At 45.8% G+C, this 16,219-nt stretch overlaps 1 protein-coding gene across 4 annotated transcripts in view; it reads left to right on the top strand.

Annotated features, from left to right (window-relative positions):
- The window catches only part of dlc1 (DLC1 Rho GTPase activating protein), a 108,678-nt gene that overhangs the window by 37,320 nt on the left and 55,139 nt on the right, over positions 1 to 16,219 (top strand). For all 4 annotated transcript variants that reach the window (XM_088342874.1, XM_088342872.1, XM_088342871.1 and 1 more), the window contains 2 exons: positions 6,163 to 6,244; positions 14,384 to 14,447. In XM_088342874.1, coding sequence (XP_088199000.1) covers positions 6,163 to 6,244; positions 14,384 to 14,447 — 146 coding nt within the window. The remainder of the gene's footprint in view (positions 1 to 6,162; positions 6,245 to 14,383; positions 14,448 to 16,219) is intronic.

Here is a 16,219-nt window from a genome sequence, read left to right as displayed (position 1 = left end):
CAGAGCTCCCTGAACATCCTACATTGCCAGACCTCGACCTCCCGCCAACTTTCAATGAAATCCTGCATGCAGTCAAAACCCTGAAAAACAATAAATCCCCTGGACCTGACAACATCCCAGCTGAACTTCTCAAGGTAGGAGGCTACCTCTGTACACGGACACTGTTTCAATACATTTCAGAGGTGTGGAGACGAGAGTGTGTCCCGCAACTGTGGAAAGATGCGAACATTGTGACCATCTTCAAGAATAAAGGAGATAAATCCATCTGCTCCAACAGTAGGGGTATCTCTTTGTTGGCCACTGCTAGGAAGGTCCTTGCCAAGGTCATGCTCCGCAGACTCATCTCCAAAATATCGGAACGCATCATCCCAGAGTCACAGTGTGGTTTTCGAAAGGACAGGGGAACAGTCTACATGATCTTTGTGACACGTCAGTTCCAAGAGAAATGCCGGGAGCAGCACAAGGACTTGTTCATCGCCTTTGTCGATCTCTCAAAGGCATTTGACACAGTGAACAGGGACCTACTGTGGCAAGTCCTGAAGAGATTTGGGTGTCCACCCAAGTTTCTCACCATTCTTGCACAGTTCCATTCAGGGATGACGGCCAGAGTGGTAGTTGAAAGACACAGCTCAGAGCCCTTTGGCGTCGAAACTTGAGTGAGGCAAGGCTGTGTGCTGGCTCCAGTTCTCTTCAACATCTTCCTCGTCTGTGTTACAACACTGCTACGTAGAAGGATGGAGAAGCAGGCTGGAGTTACCATCAACTTCAGGGTTGATGGTAACCTGTTTAACATCAGGAGGCTACAGGCAACTACCAAACTGACTTCAGAGACCATCATTGAGCTACAGTATGCTGATGACTGTGCCCTGGTTGCCCATACACCAGAGGCTCTGCAAAACATTCTCTCGGCAGCTGTAACTGCATACACCAGAATGGGACTGACGATCAACACCCAGAAGACAGAGGTACTCTGTCAGTCCAGTGCCGACCTCTTACCAAACCCAATAATCCTCACTGCAGCAGGGCAACACCTGCTCATGGTGCCCACCTTCAAATATCTGGGGAGCATAGTGTCTGACACCTGCTCATTGGATGATGAGTTTCAGAGCCGTCTCAAGCAAGCATCAGCATCTTTCGGTCGACTAAGGAGAAGGGTCTTTCAAAACAACAACCTTAAACTCCACACCAAAATGCTGGTCTACAGAGCTGTCTGCACATTACTGTATGGATGTGAGGCATGGACTATCTACAGCCGCCATCTGAAGAGCCTCGAGACCTTCCATGTAAGATGTCATCAGAAGATCCTTGGCATCACATGGAGGGACAGAGTGCCGCACACAGAGGTGTTGGAGAGGGCAGGCAGCTGCAGCATGGAATCCATTATGGCCCAACGCCAACTTAGGTGGCTGGGGCATGTTGTTCGAATGCCCAGCCACAGACTGCCACGCCGTATCCTCTATGGTCAGTTACATCTAGGCCAACGCAGTGCTGGTGGGCAGAAGAAGCGGTTCAAAGACCAAATGAAGAACATCCTGAAGAGATGTCGGATAAACCCCTCCTCACTGGAGGAACTTGCTTCCTGCCGAGACCTCTGGCGCTCCCACTGCTCACAGGGAGTGGATTAAATGGAGGAACAGCGCATGCAACACCGTGCAGCAAAGCGTGCAAAGAGACATGCTCGCCAGGCCACCCCTGCTCCCCCCAGCACCCGCTTCACATACTCTGTCTGTAACCGCATCTGTGGATCCAGGATCGGACTCTTCAAACATCAGCAGACTCACAATTAAAAGAAGATGGTCATCATCGAATCGATGGACAACCCCAAAAAAAGCAATGTATATGTATGTATGTATATGTGTATGTATGTATGTATGTCTATACCAACACCAAATATGCTAATAAAAGACAAAATAAACTAAAGATGAATAAAATTACTAAATTTTGTGAAGGCTTGGGGAGTAACAGAATATATGGAACATGGAAAATGATGTTGGCAAGCTGTTTGGATTTATTTTCATTTTGTTTCTGTCGCATTTTATGTTAGTTTTGCCGGAGATCAAAGCCAGGAGAGAAAGCTTACCACAGGTTTTGAGTCATAATTTTATTCATATTTAGTTTCTTTTGTCTTTTATTCGCATATTTGGTATTGGAGTAATCCAAAAGTAATCCAGTTAAAGTAACCCTACCCAACCCTGTATATACATATTTATATATGTATGTATGGATATGTGTGTATATGTATATATATATATATATAAGTCTGTTTTTTGTTTTGTGTTTCATTTGAAAATGTTATACAATGTCTTAACACATATTCATGGTAGATATTGACTCTTTAATGGCCAAAATAATGCAAAGAATTTCAAGAGGCCTGTATGATTTTTGGTCAATAAAGGGTTAAACAAGCAATCCAGCACTTTGCATAACGTATTTAAAACGAGTGCCAATAGAATTAAGCACAAAATCTGAATTGTCTGTCGAGACTATTGCCCCACCATAGATGATCAAACTGATAGTACCGTGTCAGTAGCTGAAAGTGCCGGTATTCCCTCAATAGTATGTTCTTATCATGGCTCCCTTCAGGCTTTGGATGCAAGATTCCCATCCGGGGTTGGGCCAGGACATTCCAGCAAGTGCTTTAATGTATCCCACCCGGGTATTCCACGCAATGTGTCTCAGCGTCTCAGTCTTGCTGTTAAAAAAATGTCTTGGAAGGAGAATCAAGAGTGGGTCCAGCTGGGCACAGCCCGAATGGACGACGTGGGTCCCTCTTCCCATGGGCTCCCCACCTGTTGGAGGGGCCACAGGGGTCGGGTTTATAGAGAGCTGGGTAGCGGCCAAGGGAGGGGTCCTTGGCGCGACGTTCGGATAGTCCGACTCACCTCCACACACGGCTTGGGCTCCGACTAGACCCGGTAGACAAGAGGGTAGCCTCCGTCAGCCTTCGGGTGGGGGGAACGGGTCCTGACTGTTGTTTGTGCTTATGCACCAAATAGCAGTTCAGAGAACCCACCCTTCTTGGAGTCATTGGAGGGTGTGCTTGAGAGGGCGCCCCCTGGGGTACTCCCTCGTACTGCAGGGAGACTTTAACGCTCATGTTGGCAAGACAGTGAGACCTGGAGGGCTTTGATTGGGAAGAACGGCCCCCCCTGACCTCAACCCGAGTGGTGTTTCGTTATTGGACTTCTGTGCCCGTCGTGGTTTGTCCATAGCATTAGACATAAGGGTGTCCATTTGTGCACTTGGCCACCCTGGGCCGTAATAAGATGATCGACTTTGTCGTTGTTTCATCGGACCTGCGGCCGCATGTTCTGGACACTCTGGTGAAGAGAGGGGCGGAGCTGTCAACTGATCACCAACTGGTGGTGAGTTGACTCCGATGGTGGGGGAAGATGCCGGTCTGACCCGGCAGACCCAAGCGTGTTGTGAGGGTCTGTTGGGAACGACTAGCAGAATCTCCTTTCAAAAAAAGTTTCAATTCACACCTCCAGCAGAACTTTGCCTGTGTCACGAGGGTGGCGGGGGACATTGAGTCCGAGTGGACCATGTTCCCCGCCTCCATTGCTGAGGCGGCTGATAAGAGCTGTGGCCAAAGGTAGTCGTGCCTGCCACGGCGGCAACCCTCAGATCCGTTGGTTGTCACCGGCGGTGAGGGATGCCGTCAAGCTGAAAAAAAAAGTCTTATCGGGCCTTCCTGGCCTGTGGAACTCTGGAAGCAGCTGGCAGGTATCGGCTGGGCAAGCAGAATGTAGTTTCGGCGGTTGCTGAGGCAAAAACTGGGTATGGGAGGAGTTTTGCGAGGCCATAGAAGCCGACTTTCGAATGGCTTCGAAGCAATTCTGGTCCACCATTAAGCGTCTTGGGGGGGGGAAGCGGTGTGCCATCGACACTATGTATAGTGGTGATGGGGCGCTGCTGACCTCGACCCGGGACGTTGTGAAATGGTGGGCGTAGTATTTCGAAGACCTCCTCAATCCCACCGACACGTCTTCCTCTTGGGAAAAAGGGCGGGAGTACTCTGAGTTGGGCTGTCATATCTCTGGGGTTGGAAGTCACCGAAGTGGTCAAAAAGCTCCTCGGTGGCAGGGCCCCGGGGGTCAATGAGATCTGCCCGGAGTTCATTAAGGCTCTGGATGTTTTGGGCGTGTCATGTCGTGTGTTCCAACTACAGGGGAATCAAACTTTTCAGCCTCCCTGGTAAGGTCTATTCAGGGGTCCTGGAGAGGAGGGTCCACCAGGAGGTCGAATCTCGCGGTCAGGAGTAACAGTGTGGCTTTCGTCCTGGCCGTGGAACACTGGACCACTCGACACACTCCTTGAGGGTGCATGGGAGTTTGCCTGTCCGGTCTACATGTGTTTTGTGGACTTGGAGAAGGAATTCGACCGTGTTCCTCGGGAGGCCCTGTGGGGCGTGTTTCGGGAGTATGGGGTACTGCTCAGTCTTATCCGGGCTGTGTCCTGTATGCCTGGTGCCAGAGTCTTGTCCACACTGCAGGCAGTAAGTCTGATTCGTTCCCGGTGAGGGTTGGGCTCCGCCAGGGCTGCCCTTTGTCACAGATTCTGTTCATAAGTTTTTGGACAGAACTCCTAGGCGCAGCTTTGGTGGGAATGGAGTCCGGTATGGGGGCCTCCGCATTGCGTCACTGCTTTTTGCAGATGACGTGGTGCTGTTGGCTTCCTCAGGCCGTGATCTTCAGCTCTCGCTGGAGCGATTCGCAGCCGAGTGTGAAGCGGTCGGGATGAGGATCAGCACCTCTAAGTCCGAGACCATGGTACTCAGCCGGAAAAGGGTGACATGCTCCCTCCGGGTTGGGGATGAGATCTTGCCCCAAGTGGAGGAGTTCAAGTATCTTGGGGTCTTGTTCACGCGTAAGGGTAGGATGGAACGGGAGATCGACAGACGGGTCGGTGCAGCGTCTGCTGTCATTTGGACCCTTGGTCCGTTGTGGTGAAGAGGGAGGTAAGATAATGGATGGATGGATGGAGAATCAAGAGGAAATAGAGACTGCGAGGAGGGTCCGAGCACCTCGTTGTCATGCTTTCAATCAATCTCTCAGTGCTCTGCATCCCCGCTGCTTGCCACTTCTGAAAGCTGCAGCTTGGTTTGTTTGATCCAACATCCACTTGCAGCTTTACATGCTAGCTGTACAGGGGAGAATGTGGGACGGAAGACTTCTGTGGGTGTTTTTAGGCGTTACTGGGTCTGCAGGATTGGTACGGGTGCTTGAAAACCATGAACCTTTTAAAATTCTATTTTAACCAATTTAACCACAGATCCTTTGTAAAACACGCAAAAAATATTAATTAGAATAGGTAAAACAAAAAGCAAAGGATCAGCAGTCGATCGAAAGATTGAATGCACTGTGCTTTGGAGCAATCATTATTAAAATTATTATTATTATCATTGTTTTTCTGTTTTATACATACAGCAATTTTTTTTTCTTTCTTTTGTTTTCCATATAAAACTCAATTATTACCCAACACCGAAAGGCATGTTCTGTGTTTGTAAACAAGTGTGACGTAGCTGCATGTGCATTGTTGAGGCACAATGGCAGAATTGATGTCAGTTTATAGCAGGGGTGGCAAACACGTGGCTTTAGAGCCGCATGTGGCTCTTGGCCAATAAGAATGCGGCTCTTTGCCTCATATTTCCTATATAGGCTATATACTGTGGCTCTTTGCCTTGTTTCATGTTTAGTTTTTTTTGCGTGTATTGAGGGTGGTGGACACTTTCCTTGAAATCAACACAAAAACAATACTCGTTGTATTGTATGGAGAGGAGTGTGTTATGGGAAATACTAAGTGTTTAATTGTGTGTGTTTGTGTGTGTGTGTCTGTCTGTCATGGCAGGTCAGTGTGTGGTGTGGCTCTTTGACTCTCACAGTTAAAAATTTCGGCTCTTTGTGTCAAACTCGTTCGCCACCCCTGGTTTATAGACATTGACACAAAAAGATACCAGATCATAGATAGGAACAGCTCAAAATAGCAGCAAGATCGCGACTTTCATTTGGTTCTCAAAGTCAACAAAAAAACGTTCTTTTGATCTGCATCAGATTTCTTTTTTTGAAGGTACTGAAAAGGTTGGCGATGAAAGTGCTTAAAAAGTGCCAAAATCAGGCCATGAAAAAAGGTGTACGAACCCTGTCTATTTCTTTCTCCCAGATGCAGAGTTTCCTATCGACATCTCTTCGGTCACCACGGACCATGACTTCCTTGACCGAGACGCCATTGAAGCTCTCTGCAGGTGAGCTCCAAGTTGACAGTAATCCTTGTTATTATCCATTCCTCTTGCGGTTCCCTAGCTTTTTCTGTTCTTATATTTTATTGCTACCCAAATGAGGCCACGAGACTTCAAAAGCTAGCATAGTTAGGGAATTTACTTGGAGGATGAAACATACGATGTAATAAATTCACTTTTACTTTAGCCTGTTATGTTTTCCTTTTTTGTTTTTGATTCTGAAGCTTTTAAGGCACAGGTGTCAAAATCAAAGGCTGAAGTCCCGATTAGCCTGACCACAGTAATTTTCAGAAGAGATATGAATAAAAATAGAAAGAAAGGAATATAAAAAGAGCAAGAGAGAGAAATTGAGCTAGCGAAAGAGAGAAAGAAAGGGAGAAAGAGAAAAAAAGAGGGAAATAGAAAAGGAAAAAGATGGAGAGAGAACGAAAGCCATAAATGGGGAGAAAAAGAAATAATAAGGGAAATAAAAAAGGAAGATAGAAAGAGATACAATGAAAAATATATAAAAGAATGAGAAAAGAGAAAAAGAAAGACAGAAAGAAAAGAAGATAATGAGTATAAGAGAGAAAGAAAGGGAAATAGACAAAATAGAGAGAAAGAGAGAGCCACACACAGACAGAAAGAGAGAGAGTGAGAGAAGGGAAGAAAGAGAAAAAGGAAAGAGAAAACTAAAACAGAAAGAAAGAAATGGAAAAAGAGCAAGAAAGAGAAATAAAATGGAGAAACACAGAGAAAGAAAGGGAGAAAGAGAGAGTAAAAGAAAAAGTGATAGAGGAAGAAAGAAAGACATAAAAAGGGGAGAAAAAGCAAAAACCAGGGAAATAAAAAAAAGGATAGAAAGACATAGAGACATAGAAAGATAGAAAATAAATAAATACAGATAAATTAAGGGAGCACGGCGGTGCAGTGGTTAGTGCGTTTGCGGCACAGTTCTGAGGTCGTGGGAACCTCCTGAGTGGGTTCAAATCCAGCTCCCGGCCTTACTGTGCGGAGTTTGTATGTTCTCCCCGTGCTTGCGTGGGTTTCCTCCGGGCACTCCGGTTTCCTCCCACATTCCAAAAACATGCATTTCAGGTGAATTGGCCGGTCCAAATTGTCCCTAGGTGTGACTGAGCGAGTGAGTTGTCTGTCCCCGTGTGCCCTGCGATTGGCTGGCAACCAGTCCAGGGTGTCCCCTGCCCACTGCCCGATGATTGCTGGGATGGGCTCCAGCATCCCCGCGACCCTACTGAGGATAAGCGGTGCAGCTGATGAGATGAGACAAATAAATTAAGAGAAAAAAAAAAAAAAAGAAAAAAATGAAAGAAAGACGGACAAAAAAGAAGAATAGAGTAGTAGAGAAAAAAATAGAGGGAGAAAAAATAAAGAGAAAGAGAAAAAGTAACACATAGACAGAGAGAAAAGAGAGAGAGGGATAGAGGGAAAGAGAGAAGGGACTAGTGATCCCAAGAGCCAAGAAGAGATCCACAGGTACGAGAGCATTCTCCATTAGGGCCCCCCGTCCTGTGGAATGCTCATCCCCCTGAGATTCGATCTGCAACCTCAGTGGAAATGTTTAAATCTAAGCTTAAAACACACTTCTATTCTATGGCATATGATTAACCAATATTTTATCTTGATGATATCTGTTTATTATTTGTTATTGCAACATCCATTGCAACCTCATGTGCGGTCCCTTCTCAAGGTTTCTTCATTTTGAGACTCTTTGTGATTAAGGGCTATACAAATAGACATGACTTGACTTGACTTGGACGAAAGAGAAATAAGGAGAGGGAGAAATAAAAAATAGAAAGAATGCAAGAGAAATATAGCAATAAATAGGAATATAGATGGAGAAGAGAAGGGAGAGAGAAAGAAAGTTTGATAGAGAGAGAAAGAAAGACAGACAAAAAGAAAAGGGTGACAAAGAGAGAGAGAGAAAGAAAAAGTGCCAGACTTAAACCGTTGGCGGCCTGATCCGGCCGTATGTTTGACACCCCTGCACAAGGGGATACCCTAAATAGACTCTAAAACATTTTCTCAGTTTCTCCCCCTGGGCCATCATCACCCTAAACAGGGGCGCAAGGACTTATTTGGGAATTTTTGTTGCTGCTAATTTTTTATTGCATATCAATGACTGGACTTCACGTATTGCACTACTTTTAAAGACAGAAGACATTGGTTAATATGATAATTTCTCTGGGTTGTTTCGCGCAGACAATGTCACGATCAGAACAAGCGGGGGACCAAAATGCGTAACGTTTCCCACAATGCTTTCTAAAGGGATCGGGAGAGTCAGGGACAGGGGAAAAGACAGCGATCTGGTGCCCGCTGGACAGGTCGGACGGTAAGCCCCCGCGGCGGATGACAGATGGCGAGGCGGACAGGCGGGGCTGAAGAGATGAGTGTGATTGTGGACCGGACAAGTCAGGTAGCCAGGACCGTAGAATAAATCATTGTCGCGGATCGGAACGGGTCAGGCAGCCGGGACGGGAAAACGGAGCGTGGTCGGAGATCGGAACAAGTTGGGCAGCCGGGACGGGAGACTGAGCGTGGTTGGAGAACGGAATAAGTCGGGTAGTCGGGACGAGCAGGAAGCCAGGGATTGGGATCGGTACAGGAAACTGAATCAGGCAAGATACGGGTAGCCGGGACAGGAGAACGGAGCTTGGATCGGGGATCGTTACAGGAAACGGACTCAGGCGGGTTACGGGTAACCGGGACAGGAGAACGGAGCTTGGATCGGGGATTGTTACAGGAGACGTAATCAGGCGGGATACGGGTAACCGGGACAGGAGAACGGAGCTTGGATCAGGGATCAATACAGGAAACAGAATCAGGCAGGATACGGGTAGCTGGGCCAGGAGAACGGAGCTGGGATCGGGGATCGATACAGGAAACTGAATCAGGCAGGATACGGGTAGCCAGGACAGGAGAACGGAGATTGGATCGGGGATCGATGCAGGAAACTGATTCGGGCAGGACATGGGTAGCCGGGACAGGGGAATGGAGCTTGGGTCGGGGATTGATAAAGGAAACGGGATCAGCCAGGATACGGGTAGCCGGGACAAGAGAACGAAGCTTGGGTCGGGGATCGATACAGGAAACAGAATCAGGAAGGGTACGGGTAGCCAGAACAGCAAGACTGAGCTTGGATCAGGGATCGACACAGAAACAGGTCGGGCTCAAAACGGTAGCCAGAGTCAAAAGTGCTTGCCCTGCATGCGCTGAGGTTCGCCGACAGACTGACCTAGAGGGAACGATAATGCTATGCTTAAATAGGAGGGCTAATTAGTGAATGAGTGGCAGCTTGGCTGAAAGAGTGAGTGCAGGTGAGGGCAATTGACAATTCATGACAGACAATACCAAAATTGGGTCATTTTGATAAAAATTGACATAAAAAAAATAGTCTTGATAAGTAAACCGAACAATTAGACATTTCATGTTTAAAAAAGCCTATTAGTTGATTATTTCAATTCAAATATGAGCAAAAATGGACCACACCACTCCTTATTAATAATGCTAATACTTGAGAAAAATCCTGTTGAAACATTACATTTGTTTATAACAATCTAATACATTGGGTTGATTTCTAGAAAACAACCCAAAATTACTGTGTTATGTAGTCTAAAAAGGAATAATTTTGTTTAATATCTAAAATATTAAGTCATTTGGTGCAAAACAAGCCAGAGAGTTGAATCCAATTGAGACAATGCAGAAAACGTACTTATTGTACAAAACATGAAAGATAGAGGATGCATGGAATGTGCAGATAGAACAACTGTTTTAACACCAACTAGCTCTAACAGAACACAAAGTGAAAAAGCAATGAAACAAGAGTATATTGGCCCATTTTTTAGTTCAATTAGGAAAAAATATATACCCAATTGTTTTAGAGCAGGAGTCTCCAATGTAGGCAGGGGTCTCAAACGTAGTACCTGCGGGCACCAGGTAGCCCCTAAGAACACCTGAGTAATCTGCAAACATGTTCTGAAAATAGCTCACCAGTGATGGGTCATGGGTCAAATTTGATTCCTAACTGATCTAAAGTTTTAGGGGTTTACTTAACTTCTAATAAATGCAACCTGGTAATTGCATAGTATCCACATAGAAATAGCATAAATTATAAATTTAGAAACGTTGATTAAAATGCCCTTCACATCAATCAGCAGTGCTTTTTCACGAGACCCTGCTGGTCAAATGAAAATGCTACAAAGGCGAGCCATGAGGCCGCTACGCTAATCACCTAGCACTGCAAACCTTTTATGGAGGGTGAGTTTGTTAAAGAGTGTTCAAAGAATGCAAGGCTGGATAGATAGATAGATAGATAGATAGATAGATAGATAGATAGATAGATAGATAGATAGATAGATAGATAGATAGATAGATAGAGACAGACAGACAGACAGACAGACAGACAGACAGACAGACAGACAGACAGACAGACAGACAGACAGACAGACAGACAGACAGACAGACAGACAGACAGACAGATAGATAGATAGATAGATAGATAGATAGATAGATAGATAGATAGATAGATAGACAGATGGCATGAGGGAGAAATTATCTCCCCAGTCTTTCCGTGGAGCAGGACAGCAACAGCGGTCTGTCCCTGAAGCTGCTCCTCTGCCTGGAGATGATGCTGTGTAGTAGATGTAGTGAATTGTCCATGATTGACAGCAGCTTGTTCAGTTCCTATCTCTCAGCCACACTGTTTAGGCTGTCCAGCTCTGTGCCCACAACAGAGACCGCCTTCCGCACCAGTTCATTCAGATGCAAGGCATCCTTCTTCTTCCCAACACACTGCCGCATAGAAGAGGGTGCTCGCGACAACAGTTTGATAGAACATCTGCAGGAGCTTTTTGCAGATGTTGAAGGACGCCAGCCTTCTGAGGAAATACAGTCAGCCTTGTCCTTTCTTGTGCAGAGCTTCTGTGTTGGCAGTCCAGTCCAGTTTATTGTCCAGATGCCCACACAGGTATTTTTAAGTCTGGACAAACTGTACACATTCTCCTTTGATGGTTACAGGTTCTGCGGGAGGTCTAGGCCTCCTGAAGTCCACCACCACCCTTGTCTTGGTGGTGGTCAGGTGCAGGTGGTTAGCGTCACTCCATGAGACAAAGTCCTGGATCCATTTCCTGTATTCCTCCTCCTGCTTACCCCTAATACATCACACGATAGCAGTGTCGTCAGCAAACTTTTGCCTGTGGCAGGAGTGAGTTGCACTGAAAGTTCGACATATACAGTAAGACCTCGGTTATCACGGTTAATGGGGACCAAAACCACCCGCGATAAGTGAAAATCCTCAAAGTAGCGGCGCACCTTCAAAAAAAAAAGAAAAAAGAAAAAAAAAGAATTAGTATTTTTTTAGACCCGGTAAATGGGGAGCAAAACCACCCGCAAAAAGTGAACATCTGTGAAGTAGCAACGCCCCTTCAAAGATAAAAAAAAATATTTTTAAAACTCATCTCATCTCATTATCTGCACCGCTTATCCTTATAAGGGTCGCGGGGGGGCTGGAGCCCATCCCAGCCATCTCCGGGCAGTGGGCAGGGGACACCCTGTACTGGTTGCCAGCCAATCACAGCTGCAAATCACATTAGTTCTCGCAGCTAGCTGCGTTCTTCATTGACGCACGTGCCGAGTGATCCACCGCTAAGAGTCGTACAGCTGGGCGATTTTACGTCCGCCCGGGACGATTGGAGATAAATTCACGACAGGGTTTTTACTTATGCTGCACCGCGGGTGCCGTTCGGTCGGTCCCGCGAGCGAGCCCCTAACCCGCGGCGCAGGTACTTTCGGGCGCAATACGCACGACACCGCGACAAGCCGAGCGAGTCGGGCGCTCGGCGCGGAGGCCCGCGCCCGGCGTCTCTCGCCCGGGCCGCGATAGCTCTACATGGAGCTACACGGCCCTCGATGGCTCCGGCCGACGGACGGACGGCTGCGGGGGAAAGGGGTAGCTTGGGGGACCTGTGGGGTTAAGAGGGGGGCGGTGAAGCGAAAGCCGTGCCGAAACCGCGCGCCGGGAAACGAGAACGGCGCGCCGTGCAAGGGTCGTCGGCCGAGGGGGATTCCCGCAAAAAGTGAAAATCTGCAAAGTAGCGCCGCCCCTTCAAAAAAAAAAAAAACATTACAGACCGCGAAGCTCTGAAGCCGCGAACGTCGAACCGCGAAGTAGCGAGGTCCCACTGTACAGGGTGAACAGGACCGGAGAGAGCACGGTCCCCTGCGGCTCTCCTGTGCTGCTGACCACAGTATCAGATTTAAAACCCCACTGTCTCACATACTTGGGTGTGCCCGTCAGTTTGTCCGTAATCCATGCCACAAGGTGTGAGCCTACTCCCATCTCTGTCAGTTTACCACTGAGTAGCAGTGGCTGTATGGTGTTGAAGGCAATGGAGAAATCCAAAAAAGTAATCCTCACAGCACCACTGCCCCTGGCCAGGTGAGAGAGGGAGCAATGTAGCATGTAGACTATCGTGTCCTCCACTCCCACCTTCTCCTGGTAGGCAAACTGCAGAATGTCGATGGCATGGCGGACGTGTAGCCTCGGGTGGTGTATCTTGAGTGGGAGGGGAGATGTCCTCCTCTGTGCTGGTGTCTAGAGGATAGTAGACCTTCACACATTTTCAGTTTACCAAATTTAGTCCACTTTCTGAAATTTTTGTTCACCCCTGTATTATAGTGTGTAGTTGTACAGATTAACACATTCATAGCCATCGAAGGCCACAGACATTTAACAAAATGAGCTAAGTGGACTTGAGCAAAGTGAGTTTAGTAGCATTGGAGGAGCTGAAGAAGGCTAATGGACTTTTAATAAAGTCTGCTTCGTCCAATTGAGGCTTTCAGTCTTAAAGCACAGCAGGTGTGTCTTTATACATCTGGAAGTTATCATATCATGTCTCTTCCCTCCCCCCTCAACTCACCCTCCTCCTCCTGCCAAAGTATTCCTGGCCTCCAGTGCCTTCATCTTGGCATTGTTACTTGATCTCCTCTAAAAGCTCTCCAGAGGTGACCACGCCACTCTTGCCCCCTTCACCAGGTGCCTGGGGATAAGCTTTCTGTCTCCCCCTCCTCCAGTTTTGATGGCCACTTCAGCAGATTACATTCTCTCTGTTTTGCTGTCTCCCTCTCTATTGCTTCCTTCCGTCTCATGCGTGGATCATCCTTTAGGCCACAGGTGTCAAGCATGCAGTCCATGGGCCGGGTCCGGCACGCTTAGGGGTTTATTCCGGCCCGCGAGACAACACCCAGAGAAGCACAAGAAAAAAATGAGCTGTTAAAAAATATGTCCACTTGATGTTGACAAAGCCAAGTGCCACTCCCATAGCAACTTTAGCTAATTTACTTTCTCTCTCTTTTTTACCAATCTTACTTTATTTTTATTTTTATTTCTCTCTCTCTTTCTCTCTCCTTTTTTTCTTTATCTTTTTCTCTCCCTCTCCCACGCTGTCTTACTATTGAATCATTTCTTTCTCTTTTCTCTCTAGTTTTCTCTCTCTATTTTTCTTTGTTATCCTTTCTCACTATTCCTTTGTTCTATCTTTCTTTCTCTATAACACTGTCATTCTTTGTTTCTATATGTCTTTCTCCTTCTTTTTCTCTCTCACTCTTGTTTTTCCTCTCTTTCTCTACCTCAATATTTTGTCTTAATCTCTTTCTCTCTCTCTGTCCCCCAATCTCTCTTTCTTTTTCTCTATTTTACTATATCAATTGTCTCTCTCTTTCCAGATCTCTGTCTCTCTTTCTTCATGTCTCTTTCTTTCACTATATAACTGTCTCTCTTTCTTTGCCTCTTTCTTTCTCTTTTCTCACTCTCTCCTTTTTCCTCTCTTTCTCTCTCTCTTTTTTCTCTCTATCTTTTTCTCTCTTTCTCTCTCTCTTGTTCTCTCTCTTTTTTTCTGACTCTCACTGTTCTTTCTTTCTCTTTCTCTCTCTCTTTAATCTACTAGTTCGTCCCCTGTGAGAGCTTTTTTTTCTACCATGTGACCCCAAAGGCAACATTAGTTTGACACTCCCTGTTTGATGCAGTTTATTAGGCACTTTATTAGAGCAGATCTGTCTTTTTCTTTATGTTCTCGCCTTTCATCTTCGTGTCTGTGTGTTGTGGGCTCAATTTGTCATATAATCTTTTTGCGTGCTTGTGTTTCTTTGCAGGAGGCTGAAAACCCTCAACAAGTGTGCTCTGATGCGACTGGAGATATTGCCGCAAAGAAAGAGGGTGGGTCTCCATTGCACAAATGCAAATGGAATCACATATTCGCATTTCATCACCTCCACGATTAGGAGCAAGCTGCGTTTTCTCATCACATTTATTTGTGTCCAGATGAAGAGGGACACCTAGGGAGCACATCACTAAATTCATTGAAGGTTATGTTTTGATATGTTGCGGGTAAGTAGCTAAAAGCAAATAGCATTAGAATAAAGGGAAACAGACTACCTATAAATTCCAAAGTATTGAACCCCTCACTTTAAAAAAGTAGCAACATTTTAGTCCATAATTTCTCATTTTTTTTATTCCTGATCGTCATGTGGGTGCCCCCTTTGTGAGTAGTGACACCCTAAAATTAGGCCAGTGTCTACACTTATACCTAGTTAATTGGGAGCCATGGTAAAAAAAATCACCTTAAAAAGCAAATTTCTACTTCAATCACTATATGGATTTGTGTCTTTTGGTAGAACCTGGACACAAGATGTCCACTCTGAGACGAGAATTGCAGTCTTTCAAACGAATAAAGCTTAATCTCTAATGGTCCTAAGAGCTACACAGTAACACCCTTGTCCCGTGTGTGGTGCTATTTGGGGGAATGACCCCTGTGTGTGTGTCCCCTTTCATTTGGGACTTGGACAGTCAAAGAGATCATTTGCTTTCCAAGTGATGACAACCAGCCTATTATGCAACGTAGGAATGCATCGATCCCCCCATTGCTCTCCTAAACTCTTGTCTACATATTCAGTCCTGTCCTAATAGAAGAGAATACCCTTCAGGTGTCATGTGCAAGCACGTACCGTATTTTTTCGTTTATAACACGCATTTTTTTTTTTACCAAAAAACTCCGTTTGGGTGCACAGCATGCACGAGGTGTTAAGGCAGGGGTCGGCAGCCTATGCTTCGCGAGACAGATAAGGCTCTCTTCATGGGTGCACATGGCTCGGAGATAAAATGCTAATCCTGCAAATTTCCTCAGTAGCACTCCAAATTGTATAAGTTCATAGTCGAGTTTGGTGTGTATAGCAGAAGTAAATGCTGACACTATGTGCTGTTCTGTCCAGTATATAAAGGGCACAGTCTTACTACAGTTTATGATGAAGGTGTGCAGGCCAAGGGTCGGGAACCTATGGCTCACGAGCCATATATGATCTTTTCATGAGTACAAGAGTCTTGGATATAAAATAGAACTTGCGCAAGTACTTAATGTAATAATACACGCAGAGTCGATTGTTGCACGTGCAAAGCAGAGACAATACTGACTGAATTGAGGGTTTGATACAGTATACAGTATATAGGATACAATTTTATCTACAATTTACAGTCAGGTGTCAAACAGACAGACCCAATTTTGTCTGTACGTCGCTAAGGAATCCTTCACTTTGGAAGCTCAATAAATAATGTATGTTCACTGTTGAGACACTTTATGAAAAAAACCCTCAGAACAAACTATAATTACCCAAAACCCCTAGCCAACCATACAGAACAATTTGTGGTAAGGGTGGACAAAGCTATGCACACACAGCATTCTCACCTCACTCTCGCTCACACACGCCCACTGCGCTGACGGATAATACACCCATAAACTTTTCGTTGGCAGTATTTTGTTACATTTTTACAGAAGAGCTATGCTTGCACCTTGTTTTGAAACGACGAAAAATGAAGGTTAAAATGAGCCTCAACGATCGTAAAGTAAATAAGGGAAGGAGTTCAACTTTAAAGTGATATAATTGTTGATATGGGACACAGGCTCTATCATTGTTATTATTACATGAATTTTATCA

The sequence above is a fragment of the Urocampus carinirostris genome, chromosome 8 (genome assembly GCF_059441175.1).
Source record: "Urocampus carinirostris isolate Australia breed hairy pipefish chromosome 8, RoL_Ucar_1.0, whole genome shotgun sequence".
Lineage (NCBI taxonomy): Eukaryota > Metazoa > Chordata > Actinopteri > Syngnathiformes > Syngnathidae > Urocampus > Urocampus carinirostris.
The sequence above is the reverse complement of the archived record's forward strand: the minus strand, read 5'-3'. Positions and strand labels throughout refer to the sequence as shown.